The sequence below is a fragment of the Drosophila virilis genome, chromosome 5 (assembly GCF_030788295.1).
Source record: "Drosophila virilis strain 15010-1051.87 chromosome 5, Dvir_AGI_RSII-ME, whole genome shotgun sequence".
In the NCBI taxonomy this organism is placed as follows: domain Eukaryota; kingdom Metazoa; phylum Arthropoda; class Insecta; order Diptera; family Drosophilidae; genus Drosophila; species Drosophila virilis.
This window is the reverse complement of record NC_091547.1, coordinates 1,596,206-1,616,338: the sequence shown is the minus strand read 5'-3', so window position 1 is coordinate 1,616,338 and position 20,133 is coordinate 1,596,206. Positions and strand designations below refer to the sequence as shown.

Sequence of the window (20,133 nt, the reverse complement as noted above, 5' to 3'; positions counted from 1 at the left end):
CTGTAGGCAGCTGCTGCTGTGAAATGTGCAACATATCTCGCGTATCGCGCGTATCTGTGAGAGCTGGTACTACGAGTACACTGAGAGAAAAATAATAATAACTATAACTACTACTATAACATAACTAACAAGTTTCGTCTTAGTTCTCATACTAATTTAATGATGAATGAATAAACTCATATCTGGTTTAACTAGATTGAAGTGTGTCGCTTTTTTTCTCTGAGTGTATGTATCTATTTAACTGCAACTGTGCGAGACACCTAAAAACCCACAATTTATGCCAAGCAACGGCAGCGAGAGAGGCGTTGCAACAACAGTCACAGTCGCAGCCACTGCCACAGGCAGCGGCAAACTGGAAAGGTTCTCACAGATACACACAATCACATTATAAACTCTTGATCTTTCCAATAGCCTACAAACATCCTACACGAGTTTAAAACGCTGCCTCGCCAAGTTGCCACAGCTCAGCTGGTTCACAGCCATTCATGCAACATAATTTCAACGTTGTTGCAGTTGTTGTTGCAGCAGCAGCAGCAGCAGCAGTTGTTGTTGTTGTTGTTGTTGCAGCAGCAGCAGCAGCAGCAGTTGTTGTTGTTGTTGTTGTTGCAGTTGCTGTTGTTTGATAATTTTGTGCTTCCCGAGCTTGTGAATCTTAGTTAGAGCGGTTTAGCTGGGAGATGGCAGGCCGGGTAGCTGGCCGGCCAAACGGGTTCAGTTGCTGCCACGTCCTACATAGCGCTTTTTTTTTTGGGTTAGCAACTTTTTTTTTGGTGGGAAAAGGGAAGATGAGGAGGGTAGACAATATGCTAAGCGAGCAGCGGCAGCCGCGTTTATGACTAAAGGCCATCGCGAGGTTCTACCAATTGATTTTCTATATACGTTGTATGGTTTGGCCTGGGGCAATCATTTCTGCCGCCTGCTGCACAAAGTCGTGCGCCACTAATTTGCACCTTTTTGGCCAGATTTGTTTTTAGAAAGTTGCTAAAATGTACATATATATATACTGTATATATATACTATATATGTTGCACAGTGTAACAAGAAATTTGAAATGAAAGTGTTGCAAGATGAAGGCGTTTCTGATGCTGTGCCTCCTGCTGCTGCTGCTGAATAATAACTCCTTTTGGCGAATGAAAGTTTTGTTTAGGGCATATCGTTTCGACAATCAGCAATGAATCGGCACTAAATATCAAATGCTGCCCAGCCAATTGGCAATCGTGAGGCAAGTAGTTGAGAATAGACGCCACGATTTATATCATTCATCAAGTAATTTAATAACTGACAGCCGTACATTTGCATATGCCAGTTGCCAGTTGCGTCCATTTCAATATAAATGCGATTACAAATACAATTGGCGATCGCATTGCCACATGCCAGCGGGCGGAATACAAGTAGCAGGCACTGTGTGTAACCATGTAACACAAAACTGTGACTGCGGCTTGCAACATGCGGCATTAACGAAACGCTTGAAGAACTCTACACACACACACACACACACACTCGCACAGGCACAACCAACAAAGGCCAATCTCGAATGACAGTTGAATGTCTGTTGACATCAGCGCGTGCCGCAGCCACAGAATCAAATAGGGGATTAAAGATAGGCCATTATCATACCCTGTACTTGTAAAAATTAAATAAATAAGGAGTATGACATCAGCAGAAAGCGAGGCTTTAATATAAATGTATGGAGTAGAGAGTCAGATAGTGAGAGAGCATAATGAGGGAGAGAGAGTTTAATGAGAGGTAGAGAAATAGAAAGAGGGGAGTGTAATGAGAGAGAGAGAGAGAGTAATGAGAGAGAGAGAGAGAGAGAGAGATTGAGAGAGAGAGAGAGAGAGAGAGAGAGAGAGAGAAGAGAGAGAGAGAGAGAGAGAAGAGGAGAGAGAAAGAGAGAAGGAGAGAGAGAGAAGGAGAGAGAGAAGGAGAGAGAGAGAAGGAGAGAGAGAGAGAGAGAGAGAGAGAGAGAGAGAGAGAGAGAGAGAGAGAGAGAGAGAGAGAGAGAGAGAGAGAGAGAGAGATAGAGAGAGAGAGATAGAGAGAGAGAGAGAGAGAGAGAGAAAGAGAGAGTAACGAGGGAGAGAACAATTAATGAGACAGAGAGAGAAAGGAAGATAGAGCGTGTGAGGGAGAATGATGTTTTTATACACACATTTACACACACACACACACACTACATATTTACACAGAACTAAAAAATCACCAAAATATGAGGGCCCACTAGAATTTATGAGAATCGCAGAGGAGGGCTCATCGAAAATTTTGTTTAATTTAAACATGCGGCAGACCCATTCGACTTAAAAAAAAAGTCGATTTAACTTGACCTGCGTCTGATTCTTAAGGGAAGCCATGCAAAGAGAGTTCTTTAGGTTCCATTTAAAGCTTTTTTGACTTTTTGCTAGCGATTCTAATTAAACTACAGTTGTATTATTAAGAATAAGTTTTCGTTACATAAAGTCGAATTCGCATTGCCTTCCAATTCATACAAATATTTTCATAGCTTCTCACAATCACCTATTATCTCCAGACAAATGCTCTTGGGTCGCTTTACATTCCTATCGTCATCAAAGGCCTCCAAGATGACGACAACCTTGTAGCGTCCCTGCAGCGAGGCGCCACGGATATTAGTAAATACCATTTTCAGATCGAACGGCTCATGTATCAATTTGGCCTGCAAAATGAAGAGAATCAGCGCCCAATCTAAAGATGAACGAAGACAACTTACGCCCTTATGATGAACACATTTCTTTTCCATGACCGACGCATTCTTAACATATCTGGTCCAATATTTGTACCAATACTGATCCTTGTCATACATAATGTCGCAAAAGTCCTGCGTGGCAATGCTGAACACCGTCGGCTGCCAGACGCCGCGATCCAATTGCATCAGCCGCGCGGTAGCCTAGCATAATTATTGCGTTCTTAAGTAAGGCAAGCCTAGATATTGAATTGGTTTCTATTTTCTTGTTACCGCTACGCGATCACCCGGCTGTATGTCCCAAACAGTTGTCGCATTGCCCTCAATGTGTATGGTATCCCCATCGAGAGTGAGCTCCAGCTCGTCCATGTTCAACAGGCTGTGTATGTTTCCGGCGCCCGGCGGTGGTTCTTTGCAATTCGAGAATATATCCGGATCATCAATAATCATCTCGTAATCAGCCGCCAGGACACAGCACACAATTTGGCTCGAAAACAACAGCAACAATGCGGACCACATTTTCGAAAACTTGCAACACGATGCACTGTCATCTTGTTTTACTTGACCATTTTTATATGGAATCCAAACAGGGCTTTAATTCTTCGGCTAATTAGCGGCACATTGTAATGGGGCTAATCAGTCATGTTTTTTACAATGTAACTTGTTGCGAATTAACATAATTCCCGATACGATCGACGAGCCCCGAACACGACAAACTAGTTACACTAGATTAAGATGAACGCTACAAAGGTCGTTCCAATTGAGCGAGATGCGAGGTTTGTTCTTTATATTGCAAATATTATATTGAAAAAATCAATAACAATTTATATGTGCGTAGAACTAGCATGCGAGAGGTCGCCGGTTCAAGTTCAAGAGGAATTCATGTTCTCTAATCCGGACGATGCCGGGTAATTTCCTTTGGTATACAATAAATATTATTAAACTCAACCCTCGCAAAATCTTTATTATATGCCACTCATCAGACTGATATGTCTGATATTGCTTGAACTTTCGCCTGACATTGAATTCTGATTGGAATATATTTAGCAAATGCAAACAAACCCTCCAGCCAGACGTCTTATGCATATAATTGGGCGTGTAGACGACAAACCCACACCCACACGTAATACACACGAGCCGAGTGTTTATCTCTGGTCTATCTTAACATTTCTGTTGCTCTCGTGCGCAATTTCATAAACATTTTTAATTAATTGCAGCTTATTTTGCGTCATGTCGATGTACCGATGGAAATACACTTCTATAGAGTATGCTGAGGCCTCGCTAGCGTATCCTCCACTCCCTTGCCATCTCTCCTCTTCTCATGCAGCCCCAGTTTCAATCGCATTTCAATCACGCCACACTATTTCAAATGCACATCATGTCAAAATGCCAGGCTAAACGACAGTCTCCTCTACTCACAGCAGCAAAATCCACAACGACAGCCACAATTGCCCGCAGTTTGCTTTAAACAATAATGCAAAGTAATTAATATAACGACGACGGCGACTTCTCTCCTCCAGCCACTGCATGGCATTGTTTGTGGCGCCTGAAGAGGAAACACTTTTCGCATGCCTCAGATTACAATCTGCGGGGGATCATTGTCTGGATCCGTCGAGACTAGCGTCATGTAGTTCACATACTTTAATTTCTTCGAGTGTCAAACGAACAAAAGATCTCTTAACATGTGATATTCACTTAAGACCTGAAGAACGGTATGTGATTCAATCCGTTTATGAGATCAAACTTGACTGTTAAACCCCATCAAAATTGTCGGTCGTTCGTAAAATGATTCGAACCATTTATTTCACATTATGGTTCAAACTCTGGTTAAATATATTTTTTCCAATTTTAAATTGAGCATATAATTTACAGATTTTCGACTGGGCGAGGCTCGCTGTGTTTTACCATGGGATATATAATAATACATTTTGAAGTAAATCATATCTTGGGTAAAGGTTTGAGCTTCGGTTTAGGGTTCAGGCTAATGGAACTGTTTACAGACCAAGTTATTATGAATATGGAACGATTTAATTTTTGCTTTATACATTAGTTCCAATCGCACAACAAACGCACTTTCGGAAGCTCGAGAGGAACCGGCACATCATGGCCATAGCCTTGTACCAGTTTCCCAGTTGGCATTGCCTGGTTGGGCTCACATCCTGCGCACTTCCTGTGCACTCTCTTTGAGTGGGGCCAATACAAAAGCCAAGCGACACAGCCGACAATAAGTGACTTTTTCTATAAACTCAACACAAATACAAACTGTGCACTGTGCCATTTCACAGAGCCAGGCAAGTTGTGGCCTTGAATGCGGCTTTTAGCCATTTTCAAGCAATCGGAGAAAAACGAGATGTTGTCATAAAAATGACTGAGTATTGCGTCAGCGCTGTGCTTATGGATACTTTGTTGTTGTTGCTGCTGCCACTGTTCAGGTTCAGCGCTATAAATAAATACTTATTAGACATAGTCCAATTTATACATATATCCACTTGTGTACAAGGCTCCCACACACTGTGCGACATGTTCGATTTAATACCCAAAATTATTCAAAGCAGCTGACAAATGTTGAGGAAAACTATTTGAAAAATTTCAAAAAAAAAAACGAAGCAACAAAAAATGTTAATGCTCGCCCAACGTGGGGCTCGAACCCACGACCCTGAGATTAAGAGTCTCATGCTCTACCGACTGAGCTAGCCGGGCACTTGTTCGCCTTGCGTCAAAGTACTAACAAGCAGTGCAAACAGTTCACGAGCAATAAATTAAAATTCACACCTATTTATTTTGGAGCTTTTCTTGTTGGATTTTCATAAACAAAAATTTCATAGCCGGTTTTTTCTTTTATTCATAGGCCGCCTCAGCCTTGTGCTGGAAATGTGGCACAAATTTTACTTCGAACTGGTTTCTATTTTTGGTTAATTAATAAACTAATGAATTGAGTGTGAAACAAATTTGGGCATTTGCATGAAAATTATCTAATTAATAAGCCACAAAATTTGTATTCACAACATGCATTGTTCATATGTAAATAGATGTTCATTTAAACCGATTTCTTTGTAGTTATGATTTGACCTCTATATTTAATAAGTTTTAAAAAATGTTCTTATATGTATTTAAATTTTAATCCATGGTCTAATGTAAGTTATAGTTAACATTTTCCTTTTTCTCTTTGGCAGGCTAATGGAAAATGCATGTCGAAAGAATGAAAGCAACAGGAGAATACCATTAAGGATGATTATTAAATATAAAAACAGCTCGGTAATTAGTCGAGCTCATCATTTACAGGACTCGGCTGGAGGCCATTTAAAAGCCAGTGCGTCGCATGCGAGCACATTCAGTACAACATGGTAAGTCACACCGAGGAGAGAAAAGAGTCGAGCCCGGAGCACGGCGAGGAGCACGATTGGTGGATGCAGTTGTCCAAGGAATCGGCCATACATGGCATGCCCTATGTGGCGCGCAAAGATCTGCACTGGATCGAGCGCATCTTCTGGCTGGCAATGATCGTGGCAGCCGCTTATTATGCCATCGGCAGCTGCCTCTCGCAGTGGCAACGCTTTCGCGATAATCCCATTGTCTACGAGTACGAATATCTCTTTGCGCTGCGCTCATTTCCCTTCATGGGGGTCACTCTCTGCACCCAGTTTGTCACCATGGACGCAAAGATATCAGGCGACCTGGTCCACAAGTGAGTATGTGCACCGTTTGGGATAAAGGATTTGACTTTGAACAAAAATTGACAGCACCTGGAATATAGGATCTGGCTCGACAGAAGACGAAGACGAGAGGATCAATTATTATCGCAAATTTCTGCTCGTGGTGAATCGCTTGCACTACAATAACCTGGAGACCTTGGCGCCCTATGAGAACGACACAACGCTGGAGAATATCAATTTTGTTGAACTATTGTTTAATATTCTGCACCGAGTTTTACCCGCTGCCAACCAGAGTTTGCCCGAATTGGCGCCCACTCTCACCGAAATGGGCCTGTGCCAGACAACCTCCCAGCTGGTGAAATTCGGCAATCCCTACGGCTCAAAGTGAGTACGCGAATATATATCTATATAAATATGCCACGAAATCGAATAGCCATATATTCTAACTTTCCATTAATCAACAGCGTAAAACTCCAAGTGCCGCCTGTGCGTCTATGCAATGCCTTTGCCAATTGCCAGACCACAATCAAACCAGCTGTGCCTGGCACACATGTACATCTGGTAAGTGGCAGGTAGCTTGCAATTGTATACAAATCTTGAGTGGCATATGCTTAGTTTATGCACGATGTGAACGAGGTGATGATGCCGAAGGATCGACGCACGGTGAGCATAGATACGGGCAACGAGACCTCCTATTTGCTGAAGGTGCTGCTCAGCTCGATATCGGCAGAGGACGAAGTGCGCAATGTGCCCGTCGCCTATCGCAAGTGTCGCTACATCGAGGAGAACAATCTCAAGTACTATAGTGTAAGAGACCAAAACTGAAGAAAATCCTGTGATATATTATAAAATCGATTTTATGACCCATCAATGGGTAGCCCTATCATCCCAGTCTGTGTCGTCTGGAGTGCCGCATCAATGTGGCGCTGGATCTGTGCAAATGCAAGCCCTTCTTCTATGCCGCCGGACCCAAAAAGGCTATCTGCTCTGTGAAGGGAATGCTGTGCCTGGCGCGCAGCAATTGGCTGGAAAGGACCTGCGACTGCCTGCCCCTATGCAAGGAGAACAGCTTCATTGTGGCCGAGGAGCTCGGCCAGAGTGGGGTAAGTTTGTAGCATAGAGTATGTCAATGATCCCTAGAAAAGTTCTCCTTACTTTTAGGGCGGCACTCAATATGCTGGCGCGAACTTCGAGCGCACCATCATCATTCAGCAGGAATCGCCCAAGATGGGCATGAAGCGACGCGTTGTATTCAGCACGGATCAGCTGATCATGTCGTTTGGGGGCGCCATTGGCCTGTTTCTGGGCGCCAGCTTTATGACTATCTATGGAATAACCTATGTAATTCTCTACTATCTGGTTGTCAAGTGCAAACGACGACCGAAACTACAGCAAGACAAAACCGCGCCCATCAAAATTGCCTAGGCAAAAGTGTTGCTGGGAAATGCTACAGCTTTTCATCATTTGGTTTTTATTAAAGCAAAAAAAAAACATATATTTTCTCGACATTAATGGGCCTAATGTGCATGTGTGTATGTGTGTGTGTAACAATAAAAACCTTAAGACGCACTCGACAGCAATTGTTATGCCCAAAAGAGCTGAGAGAGGGTCGGCAAGAAAAGGAAGCCAGAAAAGTGCCAACGGGCAAAGAAAGCGTCGCTTTAAGCGAATTTCACTTTTGCGGCAAGCAAAAGAAAAATGATGAACTTGCAGATGCCCTGTGAATGGTCTACCTATATATACCTATACATATGTCTATATAGAGAAGCTATTTTCCTAACTGACAGACTGAAGTGTCACCCAATCCATGAGAGCCTTAAGATTAAAATCTTAACTGAACCTTTCCGAAACATTAGGAAAGGCTTGTAGAGAATTCAATCCACAAGTAAATGGTATAGGTTTTACTTTGGATGAATAGCATCAACAAGGCAGCCACATTCTGAAATTAGGTGTTTGAGCGTCGAACTAGCAAACGAGAGGTCGCCGGTTCAAATATGATAGCACTTCAAGCTAATGCATAGACGGGAGCGACTTTTTCAAACTAACGCAAATAACACATTCTAATTTCTTCTAATATGAGAAATATGGAAATGTAGAAGTAAGAGTAGGCAATCAATTATCATTGTTATATTATATCAAACTCAAATAAGATAAGGGCTTTATATTTACTTGAAGTATGCCATTTCTTATAATAAGTATATTTAGGTGAATCAAAGATAAACCAATATCCCAGATCATAGTAGAATTAATCTGCATAAGCTAGGTAATTTACCTAATAAGATCCTTAACATGCCTTCGTCTGTTACATATATAGCCAAGGGTATTTTATGCCCATTGCAGCGATTTCGTTTGCCACAGGGTATAGTTATTATGGACGCCTTGCGGCTGAAATTGCGCATTTAGAGCTCTATTGTGTTACACATTCAGCGAGTGTCATCCAAATGCGACAATTTGACTAACTGAGCGACTGACAGAATGACAGATTCACGGATTTCCACTCAGCGTAAGTTGCTGTTGGCAGTCAGCCGTGCGAGACGCGCCGTAAGAGTGAACAACCTTTTAAAGAGCACCACTTGCTTAAAATTAAAAAAAAAAAAAAAAAAAGCAACAGCAACAATGTGGAATAGCTGGGCAGCTGGTAAACTTTGGACTCGGACTGTGACTTTGCAATCTAATTGAAATTAGCCGCATTTAATTGCAGCTAGTTGCGAATGCCGTTAGTAGATATTTTATTTAATATTTAACGAATTCGTATTCGTATTCGTATACGTGCACTTCCAGACGCTCTCGCATCGGGGGCATAAATTTGTTCTGGTCTGCTGGCATTTAAGATCTTTGCTAAATATATATGCACACACATGTATATGCACAGACACTAAACTAAAGCGGGCGAAGGCAAACGCAGCGAAGCAATTAAGCAACAGCAACAACAACAGCTAAATACTAATTTTAGTCACTAGGAAATTGGAATTGAAGTTAAGTTTAGACGGTTTAGTTAGCCACGTCTGTTCAAAGATGCCCAGCAAACACCTAGAGCTGACATTTGCATTGGCATTTCAGCCCAAACCGAAGGCCTCAATCTCTTACCGGCTAGACAACAACAAGTAGTAGGAGTGCTCTAGCATGTGGCTACACTGTGAAAAATTGTATTCTTCAATCAATTTTCTATGTATTATCCAATCGTAATGAACATTTTAAGGCTACAAGATTATATTCTAATGTGTGCATATGCCAAAACCTTTAACCAGGGCTGTAACCCACATTTAAAGAGAGTTAGAGAAGGGTTTAAAAAATAATATATGCTTGCTTTATACTATACAAAAACATGTCTTTGTCTTTAACTCAGACAATTCTAACAAGTCTAAGGTTTTAAATCGACATCGCTTGGGATTATCGATAAAAAAATGTCGATAAAATCGAACATGGCTAGTTCGGACGAAAGTATTATAGACTGATTCCACTATACTTCAAAATGTTACATTTTCACACTTCACATTTCATTGGCAAATTGGATTAACCAAAGATTAACCAAACCTCAAAGCTGGCTCCATTGCGAGATTTGGTCATCTTTAAAATGTTGACAGTGCACTTGCCTGTTACATACATTAGCACAGCTGCCATATACACTCTTCTACACATTTTCTATGGGTACAGGGTATTAAGTTTGCCAGACAATTGCCAAGTAACGAAGCGCAGCAGCAGCAGCAGCAGCAGCTGTGGCTAAGCACACAAAAACACACACAACATTAGATGCTGCACATGCTTCAAGGCATGTTTCTGCTCTAATTCGCACTCGGGCCAATCAGCAACAACTGGCTGGAAAACAGCTAAAACCTAGCTAGCGTACAACGAACTTCTGCACAATTGCGTGGCCACATTTCCAAAAATTTCATAAATACAAAATGCAACCGCCCGCATCCACAATTCCTGACAGCTGTCTGCGCCTCGGCCTGTATCTGTATCTGTATCTGTGTGTGTATCTCTACCTGTGCCCGTGCCCGGGTATGTTCCAAGGTGGCACGCTCAGAGGCCGGCATTATAAATAGCAAGAGGCGGCGCACTTTTATCTTTTGCCACCGGAGTTTAACTTTTTTCTCTTATTTTTATTTTATAGCCAGGCGAAGCAGCTGACAAGGCGTCGAAATGTACAAAATGTACAACACCTGTCGACGGGCCAAGTCGGAAATGGGCTAAAATGGCGGAAGCTGCGGCCAGCACATGGAAATTTTTCTTCAGCCCCAAAAATAGAAACGAAAGCAAACACCAAATATACACTAAGCACAGGTATTAACTTATGCACAGCCATAAATTAGTCATGATCTGTGCATCTCGAGAGGATTAGGCTGCCAACAGAGCTTAGGCTGGATGAGAGCCCACTTGGATTTGGGCCAAAGCCAAACTGGCGCCAATGCATTAAACATGAATATGAACATGAAGGGCCAGAACTAGTTTGAAGAACTTTTAATTGGCAAAACGATTAATGGAATATGTATATAATACATATGTATATACTTGTATTGCGTTAATTGAAAGCTCGGATAATAGCCCAACATTTATGTATTTATGTCTGAAGGCAGTTGAACGCGTATGGCGTCATGATTGCTATAAATTATTGATACACTGCAATTAAATACTTAGATGCACTGTGCTCAACTTGCGAAATACCCTGTTTGATGAGCATAATTCTGGCTGGTGTTAAAGAAATAGAAGCGTATCTTATTGAATGTTCTTAAACAATATTTTCACTTAGCGCCCAAGTTTAGAACACAATATATTTCCTATAACTTCTAGCTTTTAATTATCCATATGCCCATTAGAGCTTGATTTGTAGAGTATTAAAATCAATTAATGATAAAAGCAAACGTATCTAATTTTTTTTTTTATTGAATTGAAATGTGCCTTTTCGCTTAGATTAATTGGAACATTTTTGGCACAGAACAAGCGAGCGAGAGGCAGCAGAAAAAATCAATTAGACAATTTCTGAAATATATTTATGTGCGAAGCCTTGAGTCTTGCATGTTATATATCTTTTATCGCAACAGTTTTCGCATCGGTAACAAACCCAAATTGTTTATCTAAAAACTTTTGTTTATTTTTGCACACACACACACACACACACACACACATTCTTAACATTGCTCTGACCTTGGCTTTAATTATTTCTGCTGGGGTTTTTGTTTACTTTGTTAGAGCAGAAAACCCAGCATGGGAGTTCTTGACACACTCAAACTCAGACAATGCGTCGTCGCGGAGCGATTTTTCAATTGCAGCGAAAATGACCTTTTGGTGTGATTTACGTTTTCTTTTTTTTGTTATTCGATAGGTCTCAAGCAACGAGACACAGCTGCGACAACTGTCGCAATTGCATGCGATTTTGACACGTGTCTTGTTGCATTTCTATAAAATAAAACCAGAACGAAACGTTTAATTTCACTGGAACTGGAACTAGAACTGGAACTGACGCTGGAAAAGCCAGCAGCCAGCTCTTCGTGAGTAAACTTAGCTAACATTTCCGCTAATTGTATTTCCAGCTAATAGTTTTTAACTTCCGTAAAATAAGCGACAAATTCAATAAATTATCAATCACTTACCTTCATGTCATTTATGATCTGTTGGAACAAACTGCCCAGCGCAGAGCTGTCGCGTTCAAGACTGAGATCCATTTCCGTTTTTGTCTTCGTCTCCGGATTATTTGCGGGTCCTATTTCAAACTAAATGTGTCAATGCAAATCGATCGAATTCGTTTTCGTTAGCTTTTGAGTTCGCGCAGCGTTTTTTTTTTTTTTTTTTTTTTTTTTTTTTTTTTTTTTTTAGGTTTTTTTAACTTTGCGGATTGCTTTGCTTTTCACTTCTCGATGGCCGGCAAGACCAAGAAAATGAATTTCTCTCTTAGCTTATTATTTTTGCGTTTTATCGACATTTTTTTTTCGGTTCACATTCGGCTCACTTCCAACCAGAGCTTTGGCAGCGCCTGTAAAGAAGTGTTTAGGTGGGTTTTATTAAGGAATATATGGAAGAAAATAAATAAAGTTCTCTTTTAAATAGAACCTTTCATTACAGATGAGAATTATACCATCCCATCTGCTTATCTATTGATAAAGAGGTCTTCAACTAGTTACTAAAAGTTACTGTCTCATAGAACTAAACCATCTACTCTTATATTCCTTTATTCCATTAAAGCCCTCAGACCCAACCTTATTATCAGCATCTCGTGAATGAATCATGCACGAGCGCAGTCGCCACACTTCCGACTTGTGCTGAGCAACTCAATATATATATCTATATTTATATATATATATATGAATGCATATGTGCCATATGTGGCATAAAAACTCATGTGCCACATGCAACACGATGTAACATAAATTTTCGAAATTTGTCTTGGGCGATGTAATAATGTGCTCGTAAATAATATAATGAAAACTAGCGCATATTTCAAAACAAAATTATTATGCTTAATTATGCTTATTAATAAGCTTTTTCTAGCGCCTTATACGTAGGGAGCGAGAGACGGGCAGGGGGGTGAATGTAGCTTGTGGTTTTGTTTTTTTTGGGCAATGCGTAGGCGCAATAGAAATAGCTGGCACTTATTTATAAATCGACGCGGCAAGATCGGAGGGGCACCATGGGTGGGGAGGGGGGGGGGGGGGGGGGGGGGGGGGGGGCGCGTAATGAAAGCCCTGCAATGTGACCCAAATAATGATATCAGCGAGTTGTGATTTATATGTTATGTGCGTGGCCCGACAAGTGCTTCGAAGAGCTTTAATCATTGCAGGCTAATTGCGTTAATGCAATTGCTAATTGTTAATTGATATGTCAGCGAGCAAGTGTGTGTGTGTGTGTGTGTGTGTACAGCCAAAGTCAGCGGACAGGAAGCGGCGCAGCAACGTCTTGTTTTGCAGTTTATGAGTTACGAGTTGGGGAGTTACGAGCTATGAGCATATAAATAAAGCCATTAGCAACTCGTTGGTTTGGTGCAACACGAGTTGACCCATTTGAATGTTTCCCCATTTTCCAATTTCCATTCGAACGCTGTACGTGCCAGCACAGTTCTTCAGTTTGGCGTTTCGAAAGCAGCCTACTCAAATTCATGGATAACCAAATGAACTGAAGCCGAAGCCGAAACCCAAAGCCAAGCCTTGAGCGCAACACAAGACATTTTAGTTATAAGTCTTATTGCTTTTGAGGGAAAAGGTTTCCAAGCTAGCAAATTAGCAGACACTGTGAATACCCTTATATGACGATACCCTTTTTTTTTTTTGGCTAATAGTGCAACATTTACGAATTGCTTATTAATTATTTAAATAGTTAGCAAAGCTAGCAAGCAAATTGTGTCTATGAGTCATTACTCTGGCTAATAAAAGGCTTCTTTCTTCATAGCTTTTAATATCTTTGACAATTTTCCAGCTAATAACATGACTATAAATCCAATTCCAAACTTTATAGATTCAGGAATAGTTGACTATTTGGCAGCCACATTGATTTTGCACAGATAACAATATATTATCTTGTTTGGCTAATGATTCAATATTTTTAGTATTTGTATTAGTTGGGCAAAAAGTTATTTCCGCACTTGCGGAAATTGCAAGTCGGCGGACAGCAGCAGCGCGCACAGCGACAACAACAACAACAACTGGAAGAGGAACAACAACAACAGCAACAAGAACAACTTTGCCGCCATTGCGAGTGTTTGTGTTAGCAACAACTTTATCTTGAGAGGTCATTTACACTGCCCAAGCGACGCGCTGGCTGTGGCAGCAGCTGCGCGTTTTCTTCAACTTGTTCTCAATGCTTTTCACTGCGCTTTTCCAAGCACACACACTCGCACACACACACACACACACACAGAGAGAGTCACGTTCTCCAGGCAATCTCAACAGCTTTTGTTGTTGGCACTCTTCCACTTTTCTTCCTCTTTTTATTTACGTTGTTGTTGTCGCGCTTTTGTTGTTTGCATTTATCATTTGTGCATTGTGCATTGTGTTTCATATATATATATATATATTTTTCTATGTGCCTATGACGCTTGTATCTTTTGTGAGTGCGTATCTGTGTATCTGTATCTGCCGCATGTATCTGCATCTTTTGTTGTTTGTAATTGCCGCCAGAACCGCGCTGACAGTTGCTGTCAGTGTCATAATCAGGCGGCAACACTTCAGCCACAGCCTCAAGATTGACCATTAAATAGGCCCGATATGGCCTTCAGTTTCTCGATGTGACATTAAAATATGTTGGTTTAATTCAATTTCATAATTAAATTCAATATCTTGAGCTTCACTTTACAATCAATATCCTCTATGCAGACATGCAAATTGTGCTCCATCTTAAGTCGGGTTTCTAGCGGAAGCCCCTTTCGAAATGAGATAGAAAACACTCAACCGCAAGCCATACAAAAATTGGTTAAAGGGGCTCCAGATTGAGGCTAAAGGGCAGAGCTGTCAAAGGGCCAAGCGAAGGCAAACAAAGATGAGCAGCAGGAACAACAACAACAACAACAAAGGTTGGATAATTGCAAGGTAGACCGGTCTGAAGAGAGGAAGAGAGCGAGAGAGAGAGAGAGAGAGAGAGCGAGGTCAGACTTAGCGCAAACGTGATGTGATCTACTGCGAGTTTCAGGCCCAGATTCTTGGCCAGTAGCCAGCAAATTACCAAATCGTGCATTAAAAACAAAAAAAACAGCTCCAAACAGGAAAACGACAATTTTGCAAGCGGGAAACCGTTTAAGCCAAAGCCGGCCGAGCCGACAAACAACACAATGGAAAAGGGGGTTGGAGAGGCAACGAGTCGTCGAGTTCAATGCGAAACGAACCCGCATCAAAGCACAAATGTCAAGTTGCTTGTTATTATACCCTACAGATACCCTACCCAAAAAGGGGTATATGCCAGTTGTGTATGTAACAAGCGAATAGAGGCAAAGTGTAGCCACAAGGGTATCTATTAACAGGCAGCTGGATGCAAAGTCTAGCCCACATTTGATTACACTTTCATTTATCGATAACTTTCCGGTATTATGTTAATATCGATAAATTTCTAATTTGAATCGAGGCTTTTAAGCATTTATTTCTCGTACAGTTAAGAGATCAATCAAATTTGTTTATACCCACCCCGTTTCTGAGTACAGGGTAGCTGCTAGTCGAGTGCTCTTGCTTGTATTTCTTGCTATTGTGAATGCGTTTTTGTTTCAACTATCTACGCATAATTTTCCGCCCTATTTACGTTTGATCTGCTGCTGCTGCGGCTGCTGTCTGCGCTGCGAAGTCAACGTCCCAATGCGGTTTCCATTGGCGCCCCGAGATTTGCATCTGTTGCGGCGGAAGCTGCTGCCGTTGCTGTTGTTGTTGTTGCTGTTGTTGCGATCCAAGGGCTGTGCCTGATACGGCAAATAGATTTGTGTACACGTTTAGTTGCATGCCGCACGTTCAATTTGGTTTCTATTACAGGAAGTGACTTGACAGAGTTCGTCTGCAGAGAGACTCTATCAAGGGGCTGCCCATAGAGACTATTCCTAATTGCGCCCCCAAGATGTGCGCACACGCACAGCTTAGCTGCAGTGCCTGTTTCTTTCTTTAGGCTGCCTGTAATTATGCGTGAATGCGTGGCGAGAGTTGAAATGTTATCGACATCGTGCCAGGGCAACACTTGCGCAGACTTAAAAAGGGGAAAAGCCATTTGATAAGTGTGGCTAAATCTTGAGCGAACGTACTGCTGGCAGGGCGAGCTCAATGCAAGAGCATATGCCCAGTTCTATTGAATTTTGAAATGAAAATAACAGTGTCACTTTAACAGCATATTGTTAACAGCATAATAGGAACAAATAATTATTAAGAGCGCTCTCTTAACAGCATCACTTTAACAGCATACTGTTAACAGCGTCAGTTAAACAGCACATAAACAGCATTTTACAGCGTCCTTTACACCGCATTCTTTTGTAATCATCAAGTATCAATTTCCAAGTATATTTAACAGCGTTAGCTTCACTACATAATATTAACATTACTTTAACAGCATCAGCATCATAACAGCGTCTCCTCAACAGCGTGCGGTTTATAGCATTTCTTTAACATTTTCTGTTGCACTCATTTCATTTTGTATAAATGATTTCATATTAATTACTCGTATCTTCTTCATCTATGCACATCCATGCACACATTTGACATTCTAATCTAGTGTTATGCTCTGAGACAGCCCCATCACATGGCCCATCCGGCTGGGAGTATACAAATATCTTGAAATATGCTTAAGTTTAACAGCACAGCACTAAAACCCTCCATAGCACTGAGGCATTCGGTTAAACAAACATGTTTACAGCCCATTGCGACAATACTTCTCAGTGCTTTAGCTGCAGCTGATTTATGGGCTTATCCAGCCAAGGGGCGGAGGTTAAAGGGGGGGTTGGGGTGATGGCAAGGAGGGGCCATTGTGAATGTAAATGTGAATGTGTCGCTGCAGCCACAAGGTAAACGATATACGGATGGCAAATTGAACGGCGCGCATCATGACTTTACACTTTCACCGTAAAGCAACAGCAACAACAGCTGTGGTCAACAATGAGACAGTCCCCACCCCCTGCCCTCGCTCCACCGCCCGCCCACTGTGAAACATGGGTTGCACAGGGCCAAGAGGGGGAGCGTAGGTTGTCAACGTTTGTTGTTATTGCTGTGGAAAGCGCTGACATCGGGTGTGTTTTCATTTTAGAAAATGCATTTAAAAAGCGAAAAGAACTCATCATTGATGCTGTTGATGATAATCTAGAGTCTCTTTTATATGAAATCAAAATCAAGCTGAAGCACATGCCCACGAATGTATCTTTATGCTCGTATCTATGTATCTATAAGCGCGTATCTATGTATCTGTGCATCTATGCGCTGCATTTTCTATGCGGCACATCGCGCTGAGAGCGGCATCTGTGTGTGCTCTGCTCTGTGCCGACGTCATTAACCCAAATTTCTATAAATAATATTTAGCAATTGGATAAACGAAATGGCACGCACACACACACACACACACACACACACATGAAATGCCATTGATAGTGTTGGGCAATGCAGCGAAATTTATGTGAACACGATTTCAAACTTTTCGCAGCTCATTAAAAGCAGAAGAGAAAAATCCATTTAGAGCTAATTGAACTAAACACAACCATTTTTTTTTTTTTTGCTGTAACTCACACAATCTACTTTTTTTTTTGCCATATCTCTGGGCATGTGAGTTGGTAAGCGAATGTTTCGTTATCTAATCAAGAACAATGTCAACACGACTTCGATTTTCGGCGCATCTCGTTGTTGCAATCGATTATCGATCGCAAGCTATCAGAAGGAGGAGGAAAAAGAACTGCATGGCCCAATGTAACAGCTCAAAAGTAGAACAAAACACAACAGAACACAACATTTCGCAATGGCAACAACAACGCCCACATTTTATGTAAACAACCTGTCCAAATTGTGTGTGTGTGTGTGTGTCTCCGTGTTTTCCTTTTGGCCTAAACCGCTCTCCCACTCTCTCTCTCTCTCTCTGCCGCTCTGGAAATAAACTTTCGGCACATTAGAGCGTTCTGCTGTTTAATCGGGCATAAAATTATATGATTACACATTGAAAACATGGCCAAAACACGAGTGGGAAAATGTGTGTACACAAACAGATATAAATATGTGTGTGTGTGTGTATATATAGTAAAAAAATAAATCTTATTTATAGACTTTTGAGACGCATACTTGGAAACTATTAACGCACTGAATCGATTTTTACTCAAAAAAAAAAATAACCAGGAATAATATATTTGTTTAAATCAGTTTCCAGTTGAAACAAAGCAAAAGCATAAATTAAGCAACAAATGTGCATTACTTTTTAAAAACCTAATAAACTTGTATCGATAAGTTATCGATAAACATAGTTGATTAGCTTATTGAAAGCATTAGTTGCCGTTCTTATAAAAAGGCTTTGGATTTATATAGAAGTTGTTTCTGGTTCTTTTAATTTTCAGTGAAATGGATAATTTCAAAGCATATGAATTAATAAACTTTTATCGATAAGTTATCGATATACATAGTCGATAAATATAGTTATAACATGATTTTCTGCTTGAAAGGGATGTTGCCTCTAACTCTTCTTCTTTTCAGTGTGTGTGCTTTATGGAAGTGCAAAATCGATATTTATCGAACATATATCGGTTAGAAATTTACTCTTCAGCTCTTCTGGTGTTCAAGTTTTGTGTCCAATTACCCGTTGAATAAGCATTCTGGCGATTTTTGCTGTTCATTTCCAAGTAGTTGCCCCATAAAGATAATTTTAAGTGGGCCAATATTCATTATAGAAACGAATACCCTCTGTGGGTTGCCATTTTGTTAACCACTTTGGCAGAAATGTAAAAAAAAAAAAAAAACAAAGAAACATTAGCGCTAAAGCGAAGCGTTCTTCATTAGAATATCCGCCTGCTGGCATGTTTTAAGCAAACACTAATTGAAGTTCGTTTTTTTTTTTTTTTTGGCAATATTAAAGCCAACTTTGGCTTTGGGTTTTTGCCTGGCCACAGCCCGCCTTTTATCACAACAAAGTCTGCGCCACAGTCAACACTCGTTAATGATAAACAAAAGTACCGCTAGCCGGCACATGTTGTTATTTTGTATTTTCTTTTGTTTTGTTATGTTTTTTTTTTTTTCTTTGTAGTTCAAGTTTGTTATTTTCAGTCGCCGCTTTGCCGGCTCGCTCCGGCGCTTTTCTAAGCCGCCAGAAAAGATTTCTTTTCTTATATACAGGGAAATATATATACACAGGGAATATATATATATATATATACGATATCCATGGCAACTTTGTAGACAAAACATGTCAGTTTTCACTGTTCTGTTTGCTTTTTGTCTGCGCTCGTTAGCTGAAAATCTGTCTTGGCAGTGCAAATAATCGCTTAATGGCTCTCATGCGGCTTGTGGCCAAGTGGAGGAGCTGCCACAGACGGGGGCAGACTTGTGGCAAGCTTAACTAATTCGCTGGCATTTAATTAATAATTAATCCATGCGTACAAGCCGCACTTGATTCTTTTTGATTGCTTTTAAACCAAACAAAATATGACTACACAGCGCAAAATATTGACTCAACTGGAAATCAGGTTTGAAAATAAGGTCAATATTACAATATAATGCTTAACCTTCACCCATTCCTCAATTTAAGTGCTTATTTTACATTTATCACAAGAAGTTTATCTGCCTTTAAGCTAATGGCACGAGTAGCTCAGTTGCAAGGCGCCAGCTCGGTTCAACGAACAGATCCCGGCTCGATGCAGATTCAAAGTTTGTTCATTTTTAAATAAAGACCGACATTTTTTCACCTAATCAGAACTCGCTTAAAATCCATTAGAGTACGCGCTCTCTCAACTTTTGACGTGCGACAAAAAAAAAATGGAAACTTTTTTTAATGAACTTCTGAGCTGTTGATTGGCCCAAAAGTGTGTGGGGCAGGCGATTAGCAAAGCTAACAAAAGACAGCCCGAAAAACAGCAGCAGCTGCTGCGCCGTGGGTAGCCATAATATATACATATATAAGAAAGATATATGGCTTACGCCTCTCCTTTAATATGTGTGTAGTATATGCTCATGGATATTCATTCATGCACTCAAATCAACACCCAGGCGAACAAAATGAAATCGAAATCGAATATGTTTGGGCGCGTGGGTGTCAGACAGCAGAAACAACAAAAAGAAGAAAAACGGCGGGTTCAAGATGCAAAACAAATGCATTCATTCATGCAATCACTTTTGGCTCAAAGAGGCCAGTTTATAACTTTCAAGA

The 20,133-nt window shown here is 40.8% G+C and overlaps 3 protein-coding genes and 1 non-coding gene across 33 annotated transcripts in view; 1 reads left to right on the top strand and 3 right to left on the bottom strand.

Annotated features, from left to right (window-relative positions):
- Window positions 1–20,133, bottom strand: part of mim (missing-in-metastasis) — a 48,005-nt gene that overhangs the window by 24,114 nt on the left and 3,758 nt on the right. For all 30 annotated transcript variants that reach the window (XM_032436701.2, XM_032436706.2, XM_032436707.2 and 27 more), the window contains exon 2: window positions 11,943–12,322. In XM_032436701.2, the coding sequence (XP_032292592.1) occupies window positions 11,943–12,014 (72 nt within the window). In that variant the 5' untranslated portion in view covers window positions 12,015–12,322. The remainder of the gene's footprint in view (window positions 1–11,942; window positions 12,323–20,133) is intronic.
- CheB42b (Chemosensory protein B 42b) lies at window positions 2,260–3,258 on the bottom strand. Its single transcript, XM_002059355.4, has 3 exons — window positions 2,972–3,258; window positions 2,726–2,902; window positions 2,260–2,671 (listed from the first exon to the last, which is right to left on the bottom strand). Exons 1-3 carry the CDS (start codon window positions 3,215–3,217, stop codon window positions 2,495–2,497), a joined length of 600 nt encoding a protein of 199 aa, XP_002059391.1. The 5' UTR covers window positions 3,218–3,258; the 3' UTR covers window positions 2,260–2,494.
- On the bottom strand, window positions 5,326–5,398 carry TRNAK-CUU (transfer RNA lysine (anticodon CUU)). The gene has a single exon. It is a non-coding gene; the product is annotated as a tRNA-Lys (tRNA).
- Window positions 5,884–7,857, top strand: ppk25 (pickpocket 25). The gene is made up of 6 exons (XM_002059354.4): window positions 5,884–6,383; window positions 6,439–6,735; window positions 6,816–6,912; window positions 6,967–7,158; window positions 7,230–7,454; window positions 7,513–7,857. Exons 1-6 carry the CDS (start codon window positions 6,040–6,042, stop codon window positions 7,774–7,776), a joined length of 1,419 nt encoding a protein of 472 aa, XP_002059390.1. The 5' UTR covers window positions 5,884–6,039; the 3' UTR covers window positions 7,777–7,857.

Excerpts from the sequence above, each read along its gene's own strand:
- CheB42b (XM_002059355.4), bottom strand. The coding sequence starts at position 3,217 with ATGTGGTCCGCATTGTTGCTGTTGTTTTCGAGCCAAATTGTGTGCTGT. Across the intron at positions 2,903-2,971 it reads AGCCGGGTGATCGCGTAGCG|GCTACCGCGCGGCTGATGCA; the intron begins GTAACAAGAAAA and ends TAATTATGCTAG. Across the intron at positions 2,672-2,725 it reads AATGTGTTCATCATAAGGGC|GCCAAATTGATACATGAGCC; the intron begins GTAAGTTGTCTT and ends TTCATTTTGCAG.
- ppk25 (XM_002059354.4), top strand. The coding sequence starts at position 6,040 with ATGGTAAGTCACACCGAGGAGAGAAAAGAGTCGAGCCCGGAGCACGGC. Across the intron at positions 7,159-7,229 it reads ACAATCTCAAGTACTATAGT|CCCTATCATCCCAGTCTGTG; the intron begins GTAAGAGACCAA and ends ATCAATGGGTAG. Across the intron at positions 7,455-7,512 it reads AGGAGCTCGGCCAGAGTGGG|GGCGGCACTCAATATGCTGG; the intron begins GTAAGTTTGTAG and ends CCTTACTTTTAG.